This window comes from Lepisma saccharinum, chromosome 1, assembly GCF_977018435.1.
Source record: "Lepisma saccharinum chromosome 1, izLepSacc3.1, whole genome shotgun sequence".
NCBI lineage: Eukaryota > Metazoa > Arthropoda > Insecta > Zygentoma > Lepismatidae > Lepisma > Lepisma saccharinum.
This window is the reverse complement of record NC_139229.1, coordinates 182073478-182100111: the sequence shown is the minus strand read 5'-3', so window position 1 is coordinate 182100111 and position 26634 is coordinate 182073478. Positions and strand designations below refer to the sequence as shown.

Sequence of the window (26634 nt, the reverse complement as noted above, 5' to 3'; positions counted from 1 at the left end):
CAAAAGTACATTTCCTTACTCGGATTTATACCTGAAGGTTTTAATATAATGTGCAATTGCCTAGATTTCACAACTGATGGAAAGTCAATTACTTGTGCAGCAAGACATTACAAATACAAACACGCAAAACAAAACATGGTTAGGATTATTTTTCACAACAGTTCTCATGAAAGTAGAATTTAGCAATTTTAAAGAACACACATCAACCACTTGATCAAAATTATGACAATTTTCCAACTTTGAGTAATTATGTATCGTTTCCGTAATTTTTACTTTTAAAATGGATTATTTCGTTTACCTCCCAATTTTTTGTACAATAATTAAGATATATTGTAATCTTCCTTAGTTTTTGGTAAAGTAAAGAATGTGTGTGGGGACCAGGCTGTAATTATCCCATAATTTGGTCAGTTTTGTATGTGTTTTGACCAGTTAAAGCAATCAATTTGGCCCTTCAGCTAGATTCCACCTCTGCAAGTGTTGAGTAACATGATACCATGGATTCTATTACAGGTAATTTGATCTACAGATAGTAGATTGTGTTACCTCCATGTGTAGGAATATTTGTGAGATGTGTTTATTTAGAAAGATACTAATGAGTGAACAATTTCTATTTCTAGTGCACTTATAAAGTCTCTACATGATTGTGTTGGTAGTCCAAATACGTCCCCTAGATTCATGGAATTGATTATGAAGTGCTTGTGGAAGGTTATACGGTTACTACCAGACTGGGAGGAAGATGTAAATTTTGATGTAGTTCTGTATGACTTGCATCTGTTCTTGAAGGTAAGTTGTTATTTTTAGTGTAAAATATTGTAATCCAGTGATGAATTGTTTGCAGATTGTTTCATATATTAGTATCTTTGGCAGTTTAACAATACTAGAAAAAAATTGCATACGTTTTAGAATATCTCACGTAAAATATTGGCACTTGCACACAAAGAACTATTATTCTTGGACTGTTTCCTGATTCGTGTCTTTTGAATCATTATCATGATGTTCATATTGTTCTGGAATGTGACCAACAGAAAAAAAGTGGGAGAAGAATCTTTTTTTTTTACACATTTTTAAACATGTGCGTGCGTGTGTGTGTGTGAGTGAGTGAGTGGTGGGTAGTGCAGAAAGTATTTTGAAAATTCATTTCATATATGATAGATGGATCAGGATCATATAAATAATCATGTGAGAACTTGTATGTTGATAATGTATAACCTATCTCAAACCATAATTTAATAGAGGCCAAGAATATCCCCATAAACATTTAATTCTTTTAATCTTAGCAACTTTTACCAGAATTAAGAATTTAAAAAAATCCATTTCTTCTATGTTTTAAATTTGCCTTTCTCTCTCTCCTTAATTAATTGATAGATAATGTTAGTCTTCAGTCATGATCCAGCTACATCCTCTTTTTATGCATACATAATTCAAATTATACTGTGGAACCTCGATTTTACATTTTTCAGGAGATCAAGCTGAAAAAACTTAAAATGTGGGAAATGTAAAATTGAGGAAATTTTTTTTTAACATTTTACCATATTGGGACCATGAAGATTGAATATATAATGCGGGATCATAAAATCGGGATTGCCACTGTATTTATTACATACATTTCTTTGCAATCATCATGATTATCCATCACATCAAGCAGTTGAAATATTATCAAAATAACATGTGCCAAAAGTGTCACACATACTAAGGGTTATATGACCTATTTATATTTGCATTGAAGCAAAATTACAATATTTTGAAGATAGCTGCCAATTTGGGATATAGGAAAACAACAATCGGAGAACATAAATTATGATTGATTTGGTGTTTTTAAGTCCACTTTGTGCACAGTAAGGCTAATCGGGACTGGACCTACAGTTTAAAGTGGGATCCGAACCACTAGGTGCCTCCACCAAGTATCGAACCCGGGACCCCTTGATTACAAGGCGAGGACGCTACTACTGTGTCATCGGAGAGGCCAACATAAATTATGCTGTGTGTATATATATATTTTACTTAAATCCTTTGAGTAATGTTTTTTTTTTTCATTCTTTGAAGGAATATCCTCGTGCAACATGGAAGGAACGGCAGTCAGATCTTCCTTTGAGAACTGTCAAGACTATTCTATACTCTATGACAAAAGTGAAGGGAAACAAGATATTGTCACACCTAGGAAAAATAGAAAACCTCAAGGAATCAGAACTTGAAGCATACTTGATGAAGATAATCAAGGTTAATATACTGTTACTTGTAGCAACAACTATAAAAAAAAAAGAAAAAAAGCTTGAATAATCATGCAGATTAAGGGGGAACTATTCAACTACTTTCAAATGTTAATGTTGAAATTCAATTACATGGTAAGATAAGAGCTCTTTTTCATTTATAGTGAAATAAAATTATTTGTGGACACAGGCACTTCTGGATTGTAACAATCCTGTAAATGGACTCGTTACAACTCAGCAGTGTCCGTGACTGTACATGCTATGTAAAGTACAGTGCAGTGTTGTTGTACTTGATCTTTTATTGTATTTCAAAACCTTAGTTTGGTAGTCACACACAAACTTCAAGTTGTTAATTACTTAGTTTCATTATGAAGATTAATTTTAAGTGCACTAAACATTTTTTTCCCCTTTTTGTTAAAGAATGAATTAAAGAAAGATGAAGGTAGGCCAAGCAGAAAGGATGGAAAATCTCCCCGGCGATTATCCAAGTCAACACATGAACTACTGTCGGACATTTTCAAAAAAATTGGCTCTAAGGAACATACGAAAGAGGTTTGTTCAGTTGTTCCATTGTTATTCTTCCAAATGCATGATTTGTTGAGTTTAGGAAGAAAATGAGAAATTATGCTGCGTGTAAGGACAATAAGGTTTTTGAATCTATATTATGTTTGAAGTTCGTAAAAAACTGCAAAATATTAATTATGCAATAAGATGCTTGTCAAGAATGGACTTCTTCAATAGAAATTAGGGATGGACTGATATTAAATTTCTGTTGATGCTGATAAAGTACCAACAAGTAATAAATACTTTGTTTTGATAAGGAATGACAAATATTTCATGAAAAACTTTCCCACATCTCCTCAACTTATTAAGATTAAATATTTGAAGTTTATTTGACAAAGCCAGGATACATGAATCAAATTTTGATGCTTATAAAAAGCAATAACAGGGTTCCCACAGACCTGAAAACCCCGGAAAAGGCTGAGCTACAGGCTACTTTTAAAAATATCACATGAGTAAAATTAGTATCAGCAATTTTAAAGTTTCAGTTTCAAGAATTTTTCATATATACTTGCTAAACCATGAAATTTCCAATAAATTGTAATAATTGCATTAAAGTCAAGCAAAAACTTGCGTCCATATCTGCTGCACTACCATATAAAATATGTTACCTATTTAAAATGTGAAAGATCGGAAAGTAATGTTTTCATTTTCTTTCCAGGGTTTGGCCTTGTTGTACGACTTTAAGCAGCAGCATCCAGAAGCAGACATTGAACCTTTCCTGCGAAAGTCTTCCCAGTTCTTCCAGGATTATATCGAACGTGGTCTCAAAGGGATTGACCGGGACCGGAAGAGAGTGGGAGACCAGGGTCATGGTAACACTGCATCATCAGTCACAAGCTCTATCTCCTCCTTGGGTGTGTTTTCACTCAAGTCTTTCATGTTATTCCCCCTCTTCCCCTAGTGCCAAACAGTTTTTTCAGTATTCTGTCGTTTAATGCTGTCATCTTGTAAACATGCAAGGTGTGCAGTATAAAGTCCACTCCTCATTTACCTCCACTTGTAATGGAGAATTTAAGCAATGCAAACTTTGGCAGCTGTAAAACCATTGCATGAAGTAACTGCACTTTAATTAAATATTGATAAGGAGTGCAGAGCAAAACATTAAGGAATCCTGATTGTTAACATCACTCAGTAATTTCCCTTGGCCTAAGAGATTAAACTGCAACTTCACTGCAATATTTTTTGTAAAAAAAAAAAAAATAAAGAGTAAAACTATCCCTTGTGCCATGAAGCCACATAGGGGTGTGTGGAAGTAGGTCCCTATACATTCTTGATGTCAACCATAGTGTAGGTGATGTGACCAGCACCACACTCCAACATCTTTACCCTCCCCTCCCCCAGTAACATTGATTAGAGGCTAAGTGAGCCCCATAAGTGCTTTGTGCAGGGATGTTGAGATCACCCACGCTGCAGATCAAATCTGGGTCTCCTGTGTGCCATTCAGATGCATTATCCACTGGATCACAATTGCCTTGCAACATTTTGTGCGCTCAAATGAAAGATATTGCACTGCAAGAAAGAAGTAGCAAACAGAAAAATATTTGAAAGTCACTATTTTCTGGTTAATATTCCTTTCTTCCTCTCCCAAATATATAGAGATAAGCATGTTACTATTGCATATTGCATGAATCAACAATTTTGTATATAGGACTGAGCCAGGACCCAGACTGATGCTTGAAAATTGTAACAATTAAAAGTTGTTCAAAATATTAATATTAGTGGGTGAGTATTTCACTCTAATTATATGCATCAATTTACCAGTTTTGCTTCAAAATATTCAAGAATTGCATAAAATATGAGAATACCTGTTATAAAATCACAAAATACAGTTTTTCACACAACCTTGGTTCAAAATAAATTTTAACTTTGAATTTTGCATAACTTCCAGGATGCATGGCATTGTTGCAGACCCTGTGAAAGACAAGACACTGGAAAAGTATCGACTGGTACTGGCTCAGCCCTAGTTTTATGTGAAACTTCAGAATGATTCTCAATTTCTTCGATGTGAAATGTGATATTCTATTTTTAGTCCTAAGGATAATGTTAGTTTAGAAAAAAAATACAAAAAACGTCCCTGATTCTGTGCATTTTACATTTAACTTTTCTGGCTCTAATACAACAAAATATTAAGTTATTTAGCCACAGATCTCTGAAGAATGTATAATAAGGTCCCAAGGTAACACTGTCAAATTTTGACACAAATGCTTGTTTAATAACAACTGGGGCAATTTTTTTTTTTATTTCCTCATAATATTCGAGAGGTGGTTACTAACTGCCACCTATGATTTTAACTATGAACGTCAGCTGATGGAAATATTCTTGTGTACAAACAATGACAGATACCAGTTAAATACTGTGAAGAAATGGAACAAATTTTGTGTCAGAAATGCTATTCAGTACAGATAGTAGGGATGGGACAAGTTAATCAGTATTCTACTTTTATTGACTGTAACAGGCACATATTGGTGTGTTATTTATTGGTAAAATTTTACCTGTCCTATATATCTATCAATAGCCAATTTAGTGCAAAATTCTGCCATTTGGTTATTTTCTGGATATAAAAAAATATAATACAATTCATATGCTCTTGTTTTGTTAAGTTAGTGTCTAAATGTGCAGTTTTTTTTCCAAAGTAAAATGCATTGCAGTTACCTGCTTACGTACATTAAGGAAGTTAATGAACCATTCATGTTATTTAACACTAGAACCGCGGACTTTTTTAATAACTAGAACCGCGACAGGGTTCAAATTCACCGCCATGGAAAAAGTGGGTTATATTTATAGTTTTGTTTAATATTTTTTTAATTGTTTCAGTACACACCTTTTATTTCACAGAAATGAATACATGACCCCATCCTTGTTTTCACAAACATGAATACAAATAAAAATTATAATTATTTCATGCAATAACAATAAATTTACTTAATTGGCATCATCTGCAATGCAATTGCTGCAGTATTTTCTAACAATTTTTACACATTTTCCACATACTGCTTTTCCACACTGCTCACATAAGTCTCCTGTGTTGTTTCTGCATTTGGATGTTTGACACTGTCGACGCTGTCGTTTTTCTGAAGCCTCATAGGAGATAATCTGTAGATTGGGCTGTGGGATTCTGTTGCTTCCTTCTTGGGAGTTCTTCAGAAAGTTTCATCAGGAACAGGTGACGACCAAAATTTTCGCCAGTTGCACTCTTGTACAAAATATATGCATGGAGAGCAGCTAGGTCCAAAATGTAGAATACATGAACTGACCATCTTCGCGATGCTGGTTTTATGGAAAATTTACGAGCCAACTGATCGACTACATCTACACCAAACTTTGTGATGTTGTAAAAGTTGACAGTTTCCGGAAGTTTCTTTACACCACCAGCAATACACATGTTTGAGTGCATGGAACTGAGAATTAGAACGTTTTTGTTTTTTTTCCTTGGTACACAGTGAGTGTGCTGTCAGCACTACTTAGAAGAACTGTAGAATACTGTTCTAGACAAGATGATTTTACCTGGTGCGGCACTTCTTTTCTTGAACGTCTTATTGTTCCTACCAAGGTAGTGTGTGTTCTTAGCTTTCTGGGTTTCAGCGAGTTTCCTTGACGTAAAGAAATTATCTGTTCTGACATTTATTCCTTTTCCAACAAAGAGTTCCATCAAGCGAAGTACTACATATTCTGCAACAGGCTGATCTGCTGGGCAATCTTCATCTTTACCCAAATAAGGGAAACCTTTTATCAGGTACTTACTGTCGACATCAACTGCAAGCCAGAATTTAATGCCAAACTTGTCTGGTTTGTTTGCCATGTATTGCACAAATCTACACCTAACTTTTGTAGGAAATAGCTGTTCATCAACAGTGATATATGCTCCTGGTATGTAATTTTTGCCACTGTAGAAACAGGCGCTGCTTAGTTTTCATCATCTTTTGATGACTGGTTTGATTCAATGTCTTGTTCTAGTGGAACAAAATTGGGATCCTCTTCACTTTCACCTCCATCGGAATTGTCAGCATCTATGCCCTGAATTGAGTCTAAATACTTTGATATATCTTCAGCTGATAGTCCATGTTCAGCCATTTTTAGAGCACAATAATCACTCACGTGTGCGAGAAACAAATATCAAGAACAGATCAGATGACAAACAAAAACAGTGCTTGCAAAGTCTCGCAACTCCCTATTCGGCTCAAACAAAGAGATTGAACGTTCACCTGTAAGCTGCTGCCACCTAGTGATAAGTCTAATAAATGACACACCAGGTGGCAGTAGCTTGAAGGCGAATTTTGTAATACATCTCCCGAAAGGAGGTTTGCATTTTTCTGTTTACCTTTGCATAAAAATGGAGGGTAATGGCACAGCGGTCATATTGATTGCTCCTGCAGTTGGAGGTATTTGGATGAATAACTACATAATAAATTTATTTTTAAAAATTTTTAAATCAAAAATATATTCTCAACGTAAAAGGAACAAAAGTCAAGGAATTTCAGATGATTCAAAAAGATATTAACGTCTTAAAAGCAATTTGAAATTCAACAGCAGTCAAAATGACCGTTTCTGTGGTTTTAGTGTTACGGAACAAATATAAACTGTGGTGCAACAGTGCCTGAGGTCAAATTACCGACCACCAGCCTCATCAGAGGCATACAACCAGTTATGGGGTGACGTGTGGTCAGCACAATGAACCCCCAGTCATTGTAGGTTTCCCATGACTAGGGTGCACTCCTCATTTGTAGCTCCCCAATTTCATCATGATTCTAGGTGGCTCCGGTCCCACCAAATTCTCAGGAGAAAATTTGGTATGCTTCTCAACCAGGAGACTCGCACCAGCATGCATCCCATAGCCCAAGCCCAAGGCCTGACACTTTAGACTGCAAGACCATGGCATGGGACTTCTTTCAAAGAGTATTTGGTAGAATATTGGTATTGTGAAATTTTACATCAGTGCTTCTTTCAGGGTGGTGACAGACCTGGAAAAGTCCGGGAATTTTAGAGGTCAAAAAAGGTCCGGGAATTTTGACCTGATCTATGACAATGAACCTGCCAGGCATTTGATTTTAAAGAGGTTGTAATGAAGTGCTGCAGTTTAACGGGATATCTTTTTTCCAACCCTTGGCATCAACTTTTAGGTTCCTATTATGAATAGGACACAACCACGGTGACAGAAACAAGTGATAGAAGGTGGGGGAGGAGAAATTTCCATAGGGGCACACACATTTGATGAACCTCTAATATCAAATGTAAAATGTATTGACATAATTTTTTCACATCTGTATGGGAGCTATAGCTCTTGATCAGAAAGAGAGAGGGGTGTACCCACTCTGGCACCATCCGACAGATGACAGACACTGTTGGACATTCTGAAGGAACAAACAAATGAGGGCTTTTATGCAATCTTATTTTTTGGGTCATATCTTGTTGGATGACTAGGCTCCATTGATGGATGTGATATTGGCATATCATTATCCAACTAATATGCAATTGTAACAAAATGTCTCACTTAAAAAAATATATAAAAAAATATTCACCCTGTTATGCATCCAACGTTTGTCTGATGTGGTATGACATTTTGTCAGACAAACTTTCAGGCCCCGTTCATGCATGCGATCATTGGCTGATTTAGTTGGATAGTTGGAGTGACACATTCCCCTTCCAAAAGGCATGACTAAATATTATAAAAATATTGCTAGCATTATATTACAACTAACAAAAAATGTCCCAATATTCAAAGAATAGAACAAAGTTTATCACAAATATATTAATACCCAGAGGAGGCAGATGGCATAGTGGTTCGGATCCCACTTTAAACTGTAGGTCCAGTCCCGATTAGCCTTACCTTACTGTGCATAAAGTGCACTTAAACCACCAAATCAACCAACCAAACATTTAGATGTCCAGGAAATCTAGTCTCGATTAATAAGTCGACACCGGTAATCGAATCTGGGATTTGTTTAGTATGAGGCATTAACGTCGACAGATGAACACTAAGCTAGAATATTCTAGGTCAATTCCGATATTTGTTGTAGGCTTGCCCAAGAAAATTAATTCTCAAGCTTCATGTTTTTTCTGCAGTCATTAACAATAGCTTGAGTTTATTATTTCCATGTAGAAATATGTGGACTTAATTTAAAATTGTCAGGGGAAAATACAAAATTTGTGTTGGAAAAGTAAAGGAATTTCATTTCTTCTTGTCTGTAGCCACCCTGTTCTTTGGTATTGCCAAATAAATTCATATTTCATCCCTATCATCCTGACAGAGGCACAAATGCCAGAAGCATTACCCCACACTTTTTTCTTTTTCAATAACCATAGACACAGACATGAAACATAATCCTATTGTAGTTAAGGCATTTCATCAGATAAGTGATGTCAAATGTATATGGAACTGACGGACCAAATAAATACTGCAGCACAGCACCTACATCATCATTTATTTCTTTTTTCAGGCATGTTGGATTCTGCAGCCCTCACACCGTGCAGCGAATCTGGGGAAGGTGGAGCTCCGTATTTAGATCGCCTCCATGCCATGCGAGCACGCTTTGGAGGGGTTGGGATGCAAGACAATCTGAAGACTGGTGTTTCGGGCTCCGTTGAAGACCTACTGAATGACGGCAATTCAAGAAGTGCCATGTATTATCTGGAGAGGTTACGGACACTTCAGGCTCAAGCAGGTCTTACACCGACCCACTTGGACCAAAAGCTGAAGCCACAACATATCCAAACTGACAACAGAATTAATGCTGACGAGAATTCCAACAGCAATCAGGATGCTGAAGAGGTAAGTATTCCCTGCTTCACATTATGCTAAAGAAAGCTAGTTTCTATAATACCAGCAAAATTTAGGCATTAGACACAACTAGAGTGAAATCAATTTACATGTTTGTTGAGTGTGGGTTCTTTAGTATCATGGAGTGCAGAGGTCAAAACAACTCGATAAAAGTAATTAGTAAAGGTGTGTAATTCACAAATTAATCAACAGCGAGTAAACAACTTACATTATGAAACAGATGGTACATGTCCTTTTCTATCAACAATAGAGATTGACAGTTCACATGATAAAATGAGACATAGGAAACTAAAGATAGATGAAACATAATAAGCAGGTCTGGCGCACAGAATCACAGTGTATGACAATGTTCTGCACTTGTTTGTTAACAACAAGTGTGAAATGTGTGACCAGTTTCCCGTGCCATTTTCACTAAACTTTCACAATTGTGCTGATGGATTTTCAGCCAGTTTCCCATTTGTTGCTTTTAAAATAGACAAATACATCAAAACAATAGTGCAGAAGTGACCCAATCCATCTTCTCGGGTAGCTTCTTCATTCCAAGAGGAAATAAAAAATTAGAAGTTCGAATAAAAATAGTGCTTACTTTCCCAATACGCCTTGCACCTGCTCAGTGGCCAAACGGTTGACTTTTGATCTCGCCACTGAGAACTTCCAGGTTTAGGTTCCAGCTTTTGAGAGTCCCTTCATCAATTTCATCTAATCATCACTCATCCTCATCATCCTGATTAACTAAGAGTGGCAGAAATATGAAGTAAAATAACAAAATACAAGGAGGTATCAAAAAGTTTTGCCTGTTGAGGTATAATTTGTTTAATAATGGAAAGATTGAAACAATGAATATACATATAGTTTGCCTGTAGTGTCCTCTACTCAGAGTTACCCTTCCACACTGTTGCCATCATGTTCGATGGATTTGTGCCAGCGTTTTATCCAGCCCTCAAAACCAGTTTGGAAAAATTCCACAGAACACTCCCTGCCCCACCGTTTAGAGCTGTTTTAACCTCCTGCAGGTTCTCGAATCTCATGCCACGAAGCACAGACTTTATGGTATCCCAAACTATCAATTATTGCCTGTCCTGACCCATAGGACATGTGCACTGCATCAGAAATGTCCTGGATGGTGATGCGTCTATCCACTCGAATGAGCTCATCAGCCTTGTGGTGGTTGTCGTCAGTCATAGACATTGATGGCCTGCCACTCCTTCACTTGTCCGCACTTTCGGTTTCTCCCACTTTGTACTTAACTACTTAAGTCTGTGTTTCGTGGGATGAGATTTGAGAACCTACAGGAGGTTCAAACAGCTCTGAACGGTGGGGCAGGGACTGTTCTGTGAAATTTTTCCAAACTGGTTTTGAGGGCTGGATAAAACGCTGCCACAAATGCATCGAACGTGATGGCAACTGTGTGGAAGGGTAACTCTGAGTAGAGGACACTACAGGCAAACTATATGTATGTTCATTGTTTCAATCTTTCCATTATTAAACAAATTATACCTCAACAGGCAAAACTTTTTCATACCCCTTCGTACAATACCAATACACTTGTACTAAAACTACATGTGCTGTTTTTTTGAAAAGTAGTTATCACAATGGTCCACAAAATCAAGGAACCTTGGTTAAAATCCAAAACAAGCTTGTTGTTTTATGATTATTTCCTCATCCATTTCATTAACCTGAAGTAGTAGAAACACTTATGACAATAAACTATGAATACAGTGTGTGTTGTGGATGCAATCCTCTCACTTGAAAGGTTAAAAGAACCTAGCATTGTGATTTGCACTTGTGCTTTTCAAAATTAATGTTATTGCTGTAAAAATCTGTCATGCGAAAGTTCTCAAATTATTATTATTTTTATAGTAGACCCTCGATTTTACAGTTTTCAGGGGACGAAGTGAAAGAACTTACAACTGTGAGAAAATGTAAAATCCGGGAACATAAAGCTGTTTCACTCTGTTATGTATCAGGAACCACGAAAGGAAACAAATACAGTTGAACCTCAATTTTATGTTCCTAGATTTTACATTTTTCCACATTACATGTTCACTCCTCATAGTCCCAATAGAGCAAAATTTCCTGAAAAACAAATTCGAGGTTCCATTGTAGTAGTTGAAAAGTACTAATGCAAGAAGTTTTGTTTTGTGTTGCACCTGCTTGTCAATGTAGGCTAGTAATTTTAAACAAATTTTCGGAGTGAGTGTCAGAGTAAATTGCTGCTAGCTTCCATGGCAGTGGCCAGTTAACATGCTACGAATTCTAGAGATCCTAGATATGAGGTATGGTTGATTAACGTGAGAGGTAAAATAACTGAAATAGAAAGAGCAGACGCCTTAATCAAAGCTTTATGTTGCTTTTTTTACAGGAAAAAATGTTAGGTGGGTGTGGGTTGAAGGCTATTGCTGTAGGTAATGCTGAAATTTTTCATTTTCAATAAGGTACCGTATTTACGCGTGTATAATGCGCGTGCGTGTATAATATGCACCCTCGTTTTTGATGGGGAAAAGCAACAACAAAATATATCTCGTATATAATGCGCAGTACAATTCAGGTTCCAGAAATGGCTTTCTTAGCGTCGGACTAACATTTACGTATTTCATTTACAATTAATCAGTAGATCATAAAAACGATCTTTTTCTTGCTTTCGTAGCTGATGTATTCACCACGCAACCTTGAACTTCCGTTCAAGGTCGCAGTGCGTGATGCTTACAATAGATGGATGACATCAAGGCAGCATGAACTCGCATCAAACGGGAGGGTGAAACGTGCGTCACTGCCGATTGTTTGTGAATGGGTTCGTGAGGCATGGAACTCCATCTAACTTGAAATGATGATCAAAAGTTTTAAGGTACCGGTAACGGGAATTTCGAACAAGATGGATGGAAGTGAGGACATTTCAGACTGCTTGTATTAGTAACTGGGAGTGAATGACGAAATTAAGTGTAAACGTTATTTATTTATTTACGTGAGTCAAGCCGCAATATCGCAGTAAATATACAGTAATTATTTCTATTTGGTAAGTGTTGACGTAATTATTTTACCTTCATATTTGTTACAGTCAACTCTCGATACAACGACCTTTCATAGTTCCCAGGAAAAAGGTAGTTATTTCGAAGGGGTTGTTATTGGAATTTGCACCAAAAACGATTATTAGGAGATAATCGGGCAGAATGAATGTTGGATTTAATACGGGTCTACTAGAGCATTGTCTGTTACAAGATGAACTGGTAAGATAAGATCTCTCGGAAGATCTCACCTTTCTAGGCACAAAAAAAGGGGCTGTAAATTTCGTTTTGGTTCGGCTGTGTAAAATACGTCGTAAAAATGTCACGTTTTCCTTCCTTCGACCAACTTCTAATTCACCCCCTCCCCCATTCCAGGAAGCAGTCCTTCCTCTTCCTCGACTTGCATTGTAAGCCAGCCTGAAAAAGGAAACTGGCAACTTGCGATCTATTTGCACCCAATGCGTATTCTAAGACACATTGAACAGTGTCGCACTCGATAATCATTTTGGTTTGGAATTAGATTTCACTAAAGTGAAACTATATTTAGTCCCGATTAGCCCAAAAGCATAAAATGAACTTTAAACAAGCTTTATGAAACCTGCGCATTTTGAGATATCAAAATGTGAGATCTTTATTTACTCTCACGTTAATCGACGATAATCGGTGTCAGCTTATACATTGAGCATTTTTTAAAAAATCGTTCGCAGCTTACACACTGAGGTTCTGAAGATAAAGGTGCAGAACATGTTGTTTTAACTCTTCTTTTTCTTTCTGAAGATCGAATTTCGTTATCGTCAAATCAAAACAGCTTTGCGAGATACAAAACAATGACTTGCCTGCCTGCTGGATGAGTCATTGCTGTTATCCACAAGCGACAACTTCGCAGACGCTAGACAAAACACTGGCGCCAGTTGCAGCGTAAAAACAAGGCTACCGGCTGGAAGTTCGAGCAACAGGTGGTCAGTGAAAATCCTCCGTATTTCAAAGATAACGCAACTGTCGAAGCATGAATTTTTATCAGCTGTGTGAAGAAGAAAGAATAAACCCTTTCTTTATGTTTTACCTTGCAACAGACAATAATACGGGCAATATGTCAATACAATAGCATTAAAAAAAGAAAAAATAGGACCTGAATTCTGCAATTATTACATTGCCGTGCAGACCAGTGGCGGAGAAAGCTGGGTAGGGGGGCATTTTTTTAATATTTTTTTTTATACTTGTCCTATGGTGTTTGTTCGTTTTCAAGAATGTATCCAGAACTGGTTGACCATTTTAGAAGTCAAAGGAAAGAAAGAGCGGTCCACTTCGACCCTTGCCTGTAATAAGCCTGTGTGCACACACGAGCAAGAAGACAATCGGCATTGCCCCCCCCCCCCCTAAACGTTTGCTGAGAAGAAAAGAGGGAGAAGTCACTGCCAACGGAACACTTTTGGCAAATATTAGGACATCGGCACAGTCATGAAAATGTAGAAAGTGGTAAACGGGAGTTATGATGCAAGTAAGATCGAAGTGAACTTTTGCGGAAACCTGGATGAAAATGCATTAAGAGTGTTGACGATCTTTAGTTGGCCTATGTGGCTTTATCTATAACAGTTTCACTACTTTATGAAGTGTTACAGGGAACAAAGAATACGTTTAGAAGGAAAGCGATTATCGAAAGTTGTACGCTACAAAGTCGATTTAAAATAACATCCAAGCATATCAATCTCTTCTCATGTATCCAAGAGCAAACGAAATCACAATGGCAAAACAAGCCTGGCATGTTGGGTAGCAGCCCTCGGCTGCGGGTAACATTGGTACGCTTGGGGGAGGGGAGGGCAGAGGTCAAGTGCTATTGGATATAACTGAAGCGTGGTCTGGTGTTTATTTTTAGATCAGACCCACTTGCGAGCGGTAGAGTGCTTCTGAAGGGAATGAGTGCAAAAAACGTATTTTTCGCCCGATCTCTGTTCATGACCATGTCTAAGGCGAAAACAATTTTTGTGGAAGTTATTTCTCCCGCGAAAAATACCGCTTGATACGTCTCCCGTGTGACGGTAGGCGCGTGCTTGAATGCCGCCAGAACAGGTGCTGCTTTTCTCGATGTCGCAAAACTTTCCATTACTAAGTGACAACTCATGGAAAACGGCCATTTCGCATTAAAAAGTTATTTTTAAAATTATTATTGCTAAAGAAAGGCAATCTGTAGATATATACATGTTATACGCAGTGACAGTGAAAAAAAATGCGTGATTTCATTTTGGCTGTCCGAATTATTCCGTGCATAATACGCACCACAGTTTTGAAGGGCAAACATTTTGGAAAAAAGTGCGCATTATACACGCGTAAATACGGTATTTGTATTTTGTTATTTAGCATCACTTTTCTACCAGTTTTGGCTCATCACAACGAAGAGTAATGATTGGATGAAATTGATGAAAGGATAGACACAAAGTATGCCAGGCTGGGATTCAAACCAGAAAGTCAATCACATGCCCTCAGCCACAGAGTAACAACTGTCAAAGAAGGCAAAGGAAAAACTTATCAACATCTTGTATTTCTGAAGCAACTATAGAAAATCAGCATGTGATATTTTTTCAATATTTATTTGCAGCTGGTGTGTACAATGCCCCGTAGCAGAAGCACAGATGGAATCAGCAGCAACACATCCGATGTGGAAGCCCTCCGCAAGAGGTTGGAGAAAGTTAAGAGTGCGGCAAGATAAGATTGGCTCTGCACGCCCTTGTTATGCTAGTAGAGGAATACATGTTGCACCAAGTAATCCTGCTGTATGCAACAGCTTCACAGACAAAACTTTTGAACAAACAGTAAAAGAGGGGATAAGAAAATGCATTCTTGTCTAAGAGCAGATGCAACATCTACTTCCCAGGCATATTTTAAGACTCACAATACTCAGTTAACAGTAGTTACCAGATTTATTTTCTGAACAAATGAACTTTCCATCTGCTTCTTGTGGAGAACATTTATTCATTCCTAGCCCCTATTTATTTTAGTTCATTTGTCAGATAATTAAGGGCTAGGCACTAAGTATGAAACAGCTTTGCTGTATTTTGAAATCACTTGTATTAGTTTTATCAGAAATTTCAAATTAACTCTTGGAGAAAGACATTTTGGAGTTGAATCATGTCAGGAGGGAAGATTTTTATATCAGTTTTTTAAATAGCATTGTAAGCTATATTAAAAGAATGTCTTTTAATATTAAAAATATGGCAAGAATGTAATGGGACACTTGTCCTCCATAGTTTTTGTCCTGTGTATATATACATATTTTCAATATTTATGTCAAGTACCAAATTGTGTATAGTGGCCATATCCAGTGTATAATAAATGCTTTGTAATAATCAGCAAAATTGGCCACTCATTAACTAAATCTACAGTACTAAATAAAAACTAATTACCAATAACTGTGATCTGTTTATTTGGACTTAGCCTGAAAAACACTATGGATCTGGGCGAAGTAGGGGTCAGCCAGTAGTATCATGCAAACAGAGATTAACCTTTAGCAGATAAAGCCTCCGAGGATGGGACCTTCTCACACATGTGTGCTTTCTAAACTTGTCGCGAATTACAAAAGAAATTGCAGCTTGAGAACTAATTGTCATAGAGATGATATTGGTTTTGTTTGCTTTCTTAGAGATGGGGCTTTTAGCTGAGGTAAAATGTATACATTGTGCCTCCCAATAATCAGTGTTATAGGAAGAAGAAAATTGCAATTTTTCAAATTGAACTGTAACACCTCAATAGACCAAAGTGAACGAAAAAATCTGTAGCAGTGGTACATTCCTTCAACCATGCAAAGTTTCATTGAAAAAAGGAAAGAAAATGTATAAGACTGCTGCTTACGAACTAATATCTGTAATTTTGCTTTTAGCATCAGCCCTATGGATGCTGGATGGACCGAATTTGGAAGTAAGCACAACAAAGGATCACTGAGGATATGTACGCATGTGCCCCAACGTTTTAGGGAGGGGAAAAACCCTGCATTCGGAAAATTTGAATAATTCTTAACTTTTATCCCACAGTGACAAGGGAAACAAAGGACTTTTTGAAATGCTGCTTGTTGATTGCTTTATTTTACTTCGCTTTTTGTGCCACTTTTGGCTAATTTGTGAAGATGGGGATGAGTATTGATATGATGAATGCACACTTACAAATAAATATCCATGCCCAGGCTGCGATTCAAACCCAGGAAATGCTGCTTGTTAATAATAGTAACAATGTATATGTTGTTTTGTAATTTGAATATGTAATACCTTTAGATGTATACTATCAAACAAAAAACAACTGAAATATCTTTTATAGTTTTCAAGAAATGGTGGCACTTTAATTGCTGCCACGTGGTCGAAAATCTGGCATTTGCCACCATGTCCCCACTGGACCCTTAATTCTCGCACATTGTGCATGTTGCATAAGTGTTGCTTGCTACTCATAATTACATGTGAAATTTAATTTTTTTAAAAAAGTGGTGTACCATGTGGTGTTGGGAGATATATAGATATATATATCACCTCCGTCCACTAAAGGTTAATCTTGATTGTGCAAGGACCACTTCGTAAGTTTTTTATTTTAGGAATTGTAGCACACAAAGATAAAGCTTGATTATAGGACATGTCAACTACTAACTTGCAGCAACATGCATAATTTAGATTGGTACACATGTCACAATTCAATAATAAAATTACCCAAAGTTCATAATTTAGTAGGTAAGATGTAGCAAATTTTTACTTATTGCAACAAACTTGTAATTTTGTCTATGGTCAACACATTGCACACTCACTAGATAGGGCTTTTGTGAGTGCTGGAATTTTAATAGCAGCAGCACAGGGTAAGTGATTAATCATACCTCTGCACTACATGCAGTCATGCACTAATGAGAACACTTGGGATGTCACTGTCCACTGATCTAATCATGAGATTTTAAATTGAAGCAGCAATGTTGAATAAAAATTCAAAGTACCAACACCCCTTGCTACAATTTAAAATTACCATAACATGTTGTGCAAGACAAATAAACCTTTTATGTTTCTGTGTGTTTCTACAGAAGTGTTGCCAGTATTAAAATTCCAACCCTTGAATGTCCCGATGAAGTGACAATAGAAAAAAAAAATCATTCTGCTACTACTGTTGTGTAGCAGTACACATGCTATGAATTTTGGTGATTGTGCGAGACACTCAGAATGCATATTACTTGCTACATATAAAATTAACAAGGTATTAATAAAGTTTCAAAATCTTATACAAAAACAATTTACTTTAAAAATAATGTACAGTTTCGTGCTTATTTGTGTTGCTTTTTCTTCTTTTTCTTGCCATAGGATGGTTCTTTCTGCTCCACAATGTCATTTAGGGGAGGCAGCCTTTTCTCACCACTAAAAAAAAAAAATACATTATCAACTGATTCCAGTTCCCATGGATATGAGAGGGATGGGTGCTTACTCTATTGTGTATGTTGTTAAATTTCCAATAACAGTCACATGCACATTGGTTATTATCTTGCCATTCTCTTTTGGCTAATGCATCTGAAATGTTCCAAGTGGTTAGAATGCTTATACACTTGAAAATAACCTTTTAACATTTACAACATGGTGCCTGAGGAATCTAAACTAAGTCTGTCTGATAAACAACAGACTATTGAACATATTTGTTCTTCTTCCTCAAGTACAGGATGCCACATTTTGTAATTCATACACATTTTTCAATAATTTACATTCTAGCCATCAGATTAGTTCAAGTCTTGTGCTAATTCTCAATGAATAAACAAAGATGTAGCCAGGATGTCTAACATGCATGACATGATCACTTGATATTTTAACTTAAGTTTGGTCCACCTTCTGCTAATTTCAAATAATTGGCAACCAGAAATCGGTGCTACTTTTGTACAAGTCCTAAGAAAGAACAATAGTAGTATTTACGAGGTTGGATCATTAAGTATCACACAACAATTTTTTCTCATGATGTTATTGTGGCTGGGACGTTGAAATTTTAGATGTATAGTGTGAAGTTCGCGCTGGAGACTGCATTTGTTTGATCAGGTATAACTCTTGCGGCAGAAGCGCAACCTACTTAACAAAGATGGCGCGCATGTTATTGTCATCAACGTGTGAAAAGCAAAGAGCTGTAGTTCATTTTTTGTGGGCGAGAGGACAAAACCCTACTGAAATTCTCAGGGAAATGTTGGGTGTGTATGGGGAAGACTGTTTGGACCGTAGCAACATCTCAGGTGGTGCACATTCTTTCAAGGAGGCCGTGTGAACCTTGTTGACTCGTCACGTTCCGGGCGACCAGTAACAGCTGGAATGGAATGTTACAGCCATTGAGTAGGCAATTCTCAACGACCGGCAGATCCATCTCGGAACCTTGTCAGGGTGGTTCAACATTTCAGACTTCCATCTGTTTGGCCCAATGAAGAAATTCCTAGGTGGCCAACGCTTCAATTCTGATGAAGAAGTGCAATCGGTTGTGCGCAGATGGCTATATTCCCAATTGATGGAGTTCTATGAACAGGGTATATTGAAACTAGTGCCACGATGGGAAAAATGTGTTGAAAGACTTGGCTCCTATGTCGAAATATAGCTAAAAGATGTGGTTTCAATGTGTATAATTTATGTTGTCTTACCTATTAAACTTCTTTTAAAAAAAAAATGTTGTGCGATACTTAATGATCCACCCTCATATATAGAGAAACTGTAAGCTCTTTATATCTAGGCCAACATAGAATATTACATACCTTTTCACAGAGATAAGTCCTTTGGCACCTCCAGACAAAGCCTTTTCCCACTCATGCTCTGATCCTTTGATTGCATAGTGACTCAGCTCTTCAGTTTTCAGCTTCTCAAGCTCTTTCTTCTGCTTTTCTTTCAGCTCCTACAGAGGATAGAATAAAATATTGTGTTAACATGACGATATTCTTTCCTGATGACACATTAGAATTTAAGATGCAATTAAACCTTCGGGTTTATAATTAAGATGCAATTGCAGTACCATATGAGGCATTGCAGATATTAAGGGCGAACCCACAAAATATAAGTTGGAGGAATCGGCATTTTCCCAAATGTCTGTCCTATTCTAAACCAAATTTCAGAGAATTAGAGGTGAGGTAAACTTCTGTCAGATGTTGCACGAGTTTCTACAGTCTTCAGTGTATATGATAAAACAATAAGAAAAATCGACCTTTGTTGAGTTCGCCCCTAATATCTGCAACGCCTCATATGCATCACTTTCCACTACAAAAAGAAATGGCATATGGTAGTCTCTGAATTTCTAGTTGTTATACTTCCCAAGACTGGCCATCTTGGAAACTTTCATGCCAAAGTGGCAAGCAATATGCCACACAACATGCTTAGAAACAAACCAAGCAAAAGCAACTACACTACATTTAATTGTTTATGTTCAAGTGAGACACGGCATATGTGTCTGCAGCAACATCGATGATGTTAACATTATTACAGTAAGAAAGAAAATTGTATTGTACTGCCCCCCCCCCCCTTCCCTTCATATATCTGATGTATACGTACATCCATTCACATCAAATAAACAACCATTCATTAGGTGCATCTTGTTATGATCACTTACATCTCACGGAAAATCTCTTTATATACACCTTTATTTACACCTCTACCCTTCGCCGTATATACATATTTTCCTTACATTCCCTTAACAACCTCTCCAGATTGACTTTTGCCTCATCACAGAGAAATGCACTTATCAGGACTCCACTCTACGAGTGCACTATTTAGCATAGCGCTAACTTGCCCCCGCAATTTACCACACGGAGGTCCCTACGCCATCTCATTAAGTGCAGTACATCTTATTTGAGCTACGAGCACACTATTTAGCATAGCCCTAACACATATGATGCTCACTCTCTGTGTATCTCTAAGCATCCATAAAGATTGTCTTAATTCATCGGGCGTTGTATCAGAGTATTTAAGAGTCGGCAACTGTCGGAGTTTTTGAGTGATGGCAACTTTCTGAGATCGGAGAGCCCGTAACAAGTCGGAACTCAGTATTTATACCTCCGACAAACGGCCCACCCCCAACCACCAGGGCAAGGCCCTACCTTTCAAACAGGATACCGTTGAGGAAAAACAACCATTGGCTTCCCTGGCTACTGGGCAAAAAGCAACCTAGGCACGAGCATTTACAAACATTCAAAGTTTTACACATATACTTTCCATTTTCCAGCTGTGTGCGTAAAAACCACACAGCAATCTGTGTGAGGCCATTAAGCTTAGTTTGAAATTATTTTCAACTATTCTATTTCATGCTCGTCAGCATTTAACAAATTTCCCCAACAGATTTCAATTTATAAATGCCACACACGAGCATATTAATTTCACACTAAAAATAAGTAACTCAAGTAACATAGAAAGAAAGAGAAGCAGAGAAATCTAGCTCAAATGGCAGTGGAAAATTCTGTTCTGCAAAGGATAAACTGATTTTTTTTAGTTTATTCTATTACTTTCAGTGGTCACTGCCACTATCCTCATTGGAACTTGTTGCATTGTTGCTTGGCGCACAGCATGATAAAACTGAGATCCAAGGAGAATAACATTACAGGAAAACCTTGTTAATACGATATTGGTTAATACGAAGTACCCGTTAATCCGAAGTTCTTCCCATTCCCCAGCCGGTAAGATAGGATTTATAACGTATTTCAGTACGGATAATTTTTAATACGAAGTTGTTTACAACACTCTTCAGCAAAACTGGTTTCGCTTAATTCGAAGTAGACACCTCTGTAAGTCTACACGAGAAGATCGAATGTGGAGAGAGCTTGGATGTTATTTTAACTTGACATTGACATGTTTCCTTGTCCTAAGAGCTGCTGACAACTCAAGGAAAGCAGCCCAAAATGCCTGCTGGACTTGCATTCTTTGTCAATGTGCATCGCAGGTCAAGGAATGTTTCAAAATACAAGACGTGTGGCAGCTAAAAGTCTCGCCCATCTCTCTAGGTCTTAGCTCAAGATTCAGCAGCTTCCTGTGAGCGAGCAACTCTTGACCTGGTAGCCGACAACTTTGGGTAACCACTTTCATTAAAAACGTGTTCTTTGTGCCCATATAACTTCATAAAAAAGGGAAACTGTTACAGATAATCAAAGCCACATAGGTCAACTAACGATCGTCAACCTACTTAATGTGTTATCACCTAGGTTTCTGCAAAAGTTTACCCTGATTTTACGTATGTTGTAACTCCCTCTTCCCGCTTCATACATTTCCCAACTGTGCCCGTCATAAAATTTGCCAAAAAAGAGTTCTGTTGCCGAGTGACTTCTCCCTCTTTTCCTATCAGCAAACAGGGAGGGGAGGGGGGGGTGTCGATGCTAATTGCTTCAGCCACAATTTTCTCCTTTCCTTTGGCGTCTAAAATGAAGCAACCAGTTCTGAATACCTTCTTCAAAATGAACAAAAACTGTAGGATAAGAAAAAAAAGGTGCCCCCTTCCGTCCTTCTACAACAACTCATTTTCTGCCACTGGTGTGCTTGGCAATGCGATAATTGCAGAATTCAGGTCCCTTTTTCTTTTTTGAATACAGCTGTCTGGATAGGAAATATTGCTCGTATTATTGTCTGTTGCATGGTAAAACTATAAAGCAAGGATCAGTTCTTTCTTTTTCACACTGCTGATAAGTGTTCGGTCTTCGACAATTGTGTTATCATTAAAATGCGGAGGATTCCCCTTCTACCACCTGCTGCTCTAACTTCCAGTTGGTCGCATTGTGTTTACGCTGCAGCTGGCGCCAGTGTTTCGTCTAGCATCTGAGAAGCTGTCATTTGCCGATAACATCAATGACTCATCCAGCATGGAGGTATAAGGGGGGTATATAATAAAGCTTTTTGTACTTTGACTTTATGTAAGTTCTTTCCTCTTTTACTTTATACGAGGGCAGATCAGAAAGTAATGCACAATATTTTTTTTCTCCCCAGTTATTGCAGCTGGAATGCTGAAATTGCACGACTAGAGAGTTTGAAGTTTGCACCACAGAGGGTATTTTTTTTTCCTGTGCATCTCTAGCGAGAGAAGCCTGAACTACGAAACAAACATGGCACGCATGTTACTGTCGTCCACGTGTAAAGAGCAGCGAAGTGTGGTTCGATTTTTGTGGGTCAAAGGGTATACACAGAGTGAAATTCAGAGGGACATGCGTGGCATGTATGGGGACGACTGTCTGGACCATAGCAATGTCTCCAGGTGGTGTGCATTCTTTCAAGAGGGCCGTGTGAACCTTAGTGATTCGCCACTCTCCGGGCGGCCGGTAACAGCTTCAACTCTGCAGAATATCCGTGCCATTGAGGCAGCAATTTTGAACGACCAGCGTGTGCACCTGCGAACCTTATCGCATACATTCAACATTTCCTATGGTCTGGTGTACGACATTGTTCATGACACGATGAAATTCCATAAAGTTAGTGCTCGCTGGGTGCCTAAGAACCTGACAGACCACCACAAGGGCCAGTGAATGATAACAAGCATAGATCACTTAACGTGTTACGCCGCAGAAGGGCATGACTTTCTGAAAGGAATCGTCACTGGTGATGAGTCGTGAGCGTACCACCACATGCCCGAAATCAAGCAGGCCTCTATGGAGTGGAAACATGCTGGTTCCCCAGTACGAAAAAATTCAAAGTGACTCAATCTGCTAGGAAAGTGCTTGTGACAGTGTTCTGGGACATGTTTGGTGTGTTATTGGTGGACTTTGCTGAACACGGGACCACTGTGAATGCTGCAGCCTACATTAAAACTTTGGTTAAGTTGTGTTGTGCCCTTCGTGACAAACGCCGCAACATTAATTCTGATGGTGTCAAACTTCTTCATGACAATGCCTGTCCCCATGTTGCTGCTCTTGTTCATGAGAAACTCACAAAATTTGGGTGGGAGGTGCTTCAGCATCCACCTTACAGTCCGGACCTGGCACCATCGGACTTTCATCTGTTTAGTCCCATGAAGAAATTCCTGGCCGGCCAACACTTTGCAACAGATGCGGAAGTGAAATCAGCAGTCCGCAGATGGCTATACTCCAACCAAACGGACTTCTACGAACAGGGCATATTGAAACTGGTACCACGATGGGAGAAATGTGTTGAGAAACTTGGTGACTATGTAGAAAAGTAGGTCAAAGATGTCAGTTCATTTGTGATTTGTTTGGTTTTTGTTACATATTAAACTTTTTGCGCAAAAAATTATTGTGCATTACTTTCCGATCTGCCCTCGTACTATTGATGGTTTGGTTGGTTTTGCTTAGTTGAGAGAGAAGAAAGAGAGCCACGCTTTACGCGGCCACATGCAGACCCTATTCCACGTGTGGTGTTCCGTATAATAACAGGTATCCCTTGAGAGACCTGTTAAGCAATAGACGAACTTTAGCCTGAATTACAGAAACGGAAGCTAGAGGAGGCTTTGGTAGTCTCATGATTCACTGCAATGATAACAGGTCAGGCACCTTTGAATGACACATTTATTCATAAAGAACACAGCTTATAGCATAGCCACCAGCAAACATGAACATTTCACTGTATATAACACACAAAAGAGATATACAAAAGGATTCTGTACTTACATACCAGCCGATTGGACATTATATCTTTCATACCTGGGGGACACACACTTTATTTCACACTCAATAGCCACATCCCGACACATGGCCATTTTTGGGGTATACTCCACTAAACAATAGGAAATTCATACTTCCTTGAAGTGATAAAAGCAGTTGGGGAATGATGGGTGAGCTTTCCTGGCATGGATGGCTGAAAACAAAATGGATATTAACTGATGTTCCATGGATGCTGCTATGGCTATAGTTTTGCCGACCATGTGGTCTGAGCTTTCACTTTGGATGAGGGACTCAAAAACTCACTACATTGCCAAAATTTGCACTGGGATTCTTAGATACTGTCTTGGACACAATATCCCACTTGGTCACACACACTTAGGTCCATAATTACTATATCTGGACCTTAGATCCCTGTTTCCCTTGTGAATCCTTTGTTACTGGCACACGCGACTATTAACCCACTGAATTTTGCCAGCAACTTCACATCTGACCTGCTCTCAGGTGGGTCTGGAAGTGAGCTCGCATGCCAAGCTAAACACACAATTGGCCATCTGAAAGTCTCCTCTATGACGTCACAGCCTTGAAGGTTTCTCATTGGCCAGATGGAGTCCTCTGAGACTTTTCCTTGTCTGTGGGAGTTCCACTTTCTCTCACCAGATGGCAGAGTTATCAATTGCTTGAAAAGTGTAAACAAAAGTGTTTTTTCACCTTTTCTGGCTTAATTATGCCAGATAATTGCAAATGAATTTACTTTTCGTAAATTAGGCATTATTTTACCTATGGGTAAGTGTTATCTTTGATTTTCAATAAAAGATAAAAAGATTTAATAAATATGTGATTTGGAGCACATGGTTTTTGGTATTCAAGATGGCTACTGTCAGCCTAAAAATTGTTCTTTCTTTATAAATAAAGCACTTCTACCCCTCCCATGAGTGTAACAAATGGTTGGTAAACATTACCCATGATTATAATTGAGGGGGGGGATAAGTCTCTGGGAAAATGGCTCTCACAAGCTTTTTCTGATGCTAACCTCATGGCCCTTGTACTTAGGTCTGTGGTTATTTGTGTGTGGGCATGTATGCCCAATGCTGATTGGTCATAAAGGAAAAAGCATCATTGTTTTGAATCTCGCAAAGCTGTTATGATTTGACGATAACTAAATTTGATCTCAAGCTTGTTTTGAGTTCATTTTATGCTGATGAGCTAATCGGGACTAAATATACATTTTAAAGTGGAATCCAAACGAGAGTGATTATCAAGTGTGGCGATGTTTAATGTGTCCTAGGATACACATTCGGTGCAAACAGATCGCAAGTTGCGTGTCCTTTTTCAGGGTGGATTACAATGCAAGTTGAAGAGTTTGGACTGCTCCCTGGAAAGGGGGAGGAGTGAATATGAAGTTGACTGAAGCAATGAAAACGTGACTTTTTTTACGATGTGTTTTAGACAGCGGAACCAGAACGAAATTTACAGCTCCATTTTTTTTATTTCTTCTGGTGCCAAGAAAGGTTGTGTTGTTTCTCAGGATAATCAATCTTTTCTTACCAGTTAATACTGTAACAGACAATGTTCTAGTGAACCCACATAAAATCCAATATTCATTCTGTCTGTGTCTTTTGTTCGTGCCAGTGTGACTGCTGTCGAGATTCTTCTGAGTTTTGTTTCTTGCGATAAATGAGAGATTGTTTTCCTTTCCGTAGGTCTCCGTGCAAACGGGTTTCTTATGGAATAGAATTGTAAGAATTTCATGGAAGAGCAACGACTGTGCACAATTGAAAGAAAATACAGTTTTTTAAAAGACTTTTGTGGTGAAAATGATTTCATGTTCTATTTTCATTCCCACAATATGCATCCTTTGCATAACAGGTTGTATAACTATGCAGGATAAATGGTGTTCCCGTCCCCTTGAAATCTGTGTGTCCGCGTAAGATCCGCGTCCTCATTTTGTGTAACATTTTTTACACTTTCCTTAAAACTTACATATAAATCTTATTTTCTGAGCTACTATGAAGTATAAAACATCTGTTGAGCTGGTAATTTATACTTTACTTTATTTACACTTGAAAAACAGGCGTCATCTTGAAAAGTTTGGATAACTCGAAGTTGGCATTTTTTGGTCCCTTGAACTTCGTATTAATGAGGTTTTCCTGTATACAAATATTTAAGAGCAAATATTTCCTTCGCTTCATGGTAACTAGGAATCAATCTGTATGAAGGTAAAAGCTTGGGAACTGTGGAGGAGAGCAATGCCTGCAGTAGAGACAAATACATGTCCACCATGAAGCTCCCAACATTTAAAAAATATTATTTTTGTATTCCATGTTATACAGCTGTGATTATAGATGGAACAGAAGCACAAACTTGCGAAGTTTATGGAAATTTTGTGGTGCAGCAGTGAATCATTTTCTAAAATATACACTTCTAGTTTATGAACAGAGGTTTAGTGTGTCATGTGCAATGAAACTTCTGCTGCATCGTCAATAATGACCCTCTTAACATTTAAGACTATCGAGGAGATGTACGATAAGTTTT

At 38.0% G+C, this 26634-nt stretch overlaps 2 protein-coding genes across 2 annotated transcripts in view; one reads left to right on the top strand and one right to left on the bottom strand.

Moving 5' to 3' along the window:
• The window catches only part of msps (msps cytoskeleton-associated protein 5), a 124189-nt gene extending 108243 nt beyond the window's left edge, over positions 1–15946 (top strand). The window contains exons 31-36 of the mRNA XM_083143879.1: positions 618–783; positions 2044–2217; positions 2628–2759; positions 3430–3625; positions 9206–9537; positions 15142–15946. Coding sequence (XP_083000005.1) covers positions 618–783; positions 2044–2217; positions 2628–2759; positions 3430–3625; positions 9206–9537; positions 15142–15252 — 1111 coding nt within the window. The 3' untranslated portion in view covers positions 15253–15946. The remainder of the gene's footprint in view (positions 1–617; positions 784–2043; positions 2218–2627; positions 2760–3429; positions 3626–9205; positions 9538–15141) is intronic.
• Positions 15947–17779: 1833 nt separating this feature from the next.
• l(1)G0020 (RNA cytidine acetyltransferase l(1)G0020) overlaps positions 17780–26634 on the bottom strand; it is a 63884-nt gene continuing 55029 nt past the window's right edge. Inside the window, exons 19-20 of the mRNA XM_083143905.1 lie at positions 19276–19412; positions 17780–17917 (exon numbers count right to left, since the gene is read on the bottom strand). Coding sequence (XP_083000031.1) covers positions 17827–17917; positions 19276–19412 — 228 coding nt within the window. The 3' untranslated portion in view covers positions 17780–17826. The remainder of the gene's footprint in view (positions 17918–19275; positions 19413–26634) is intronic.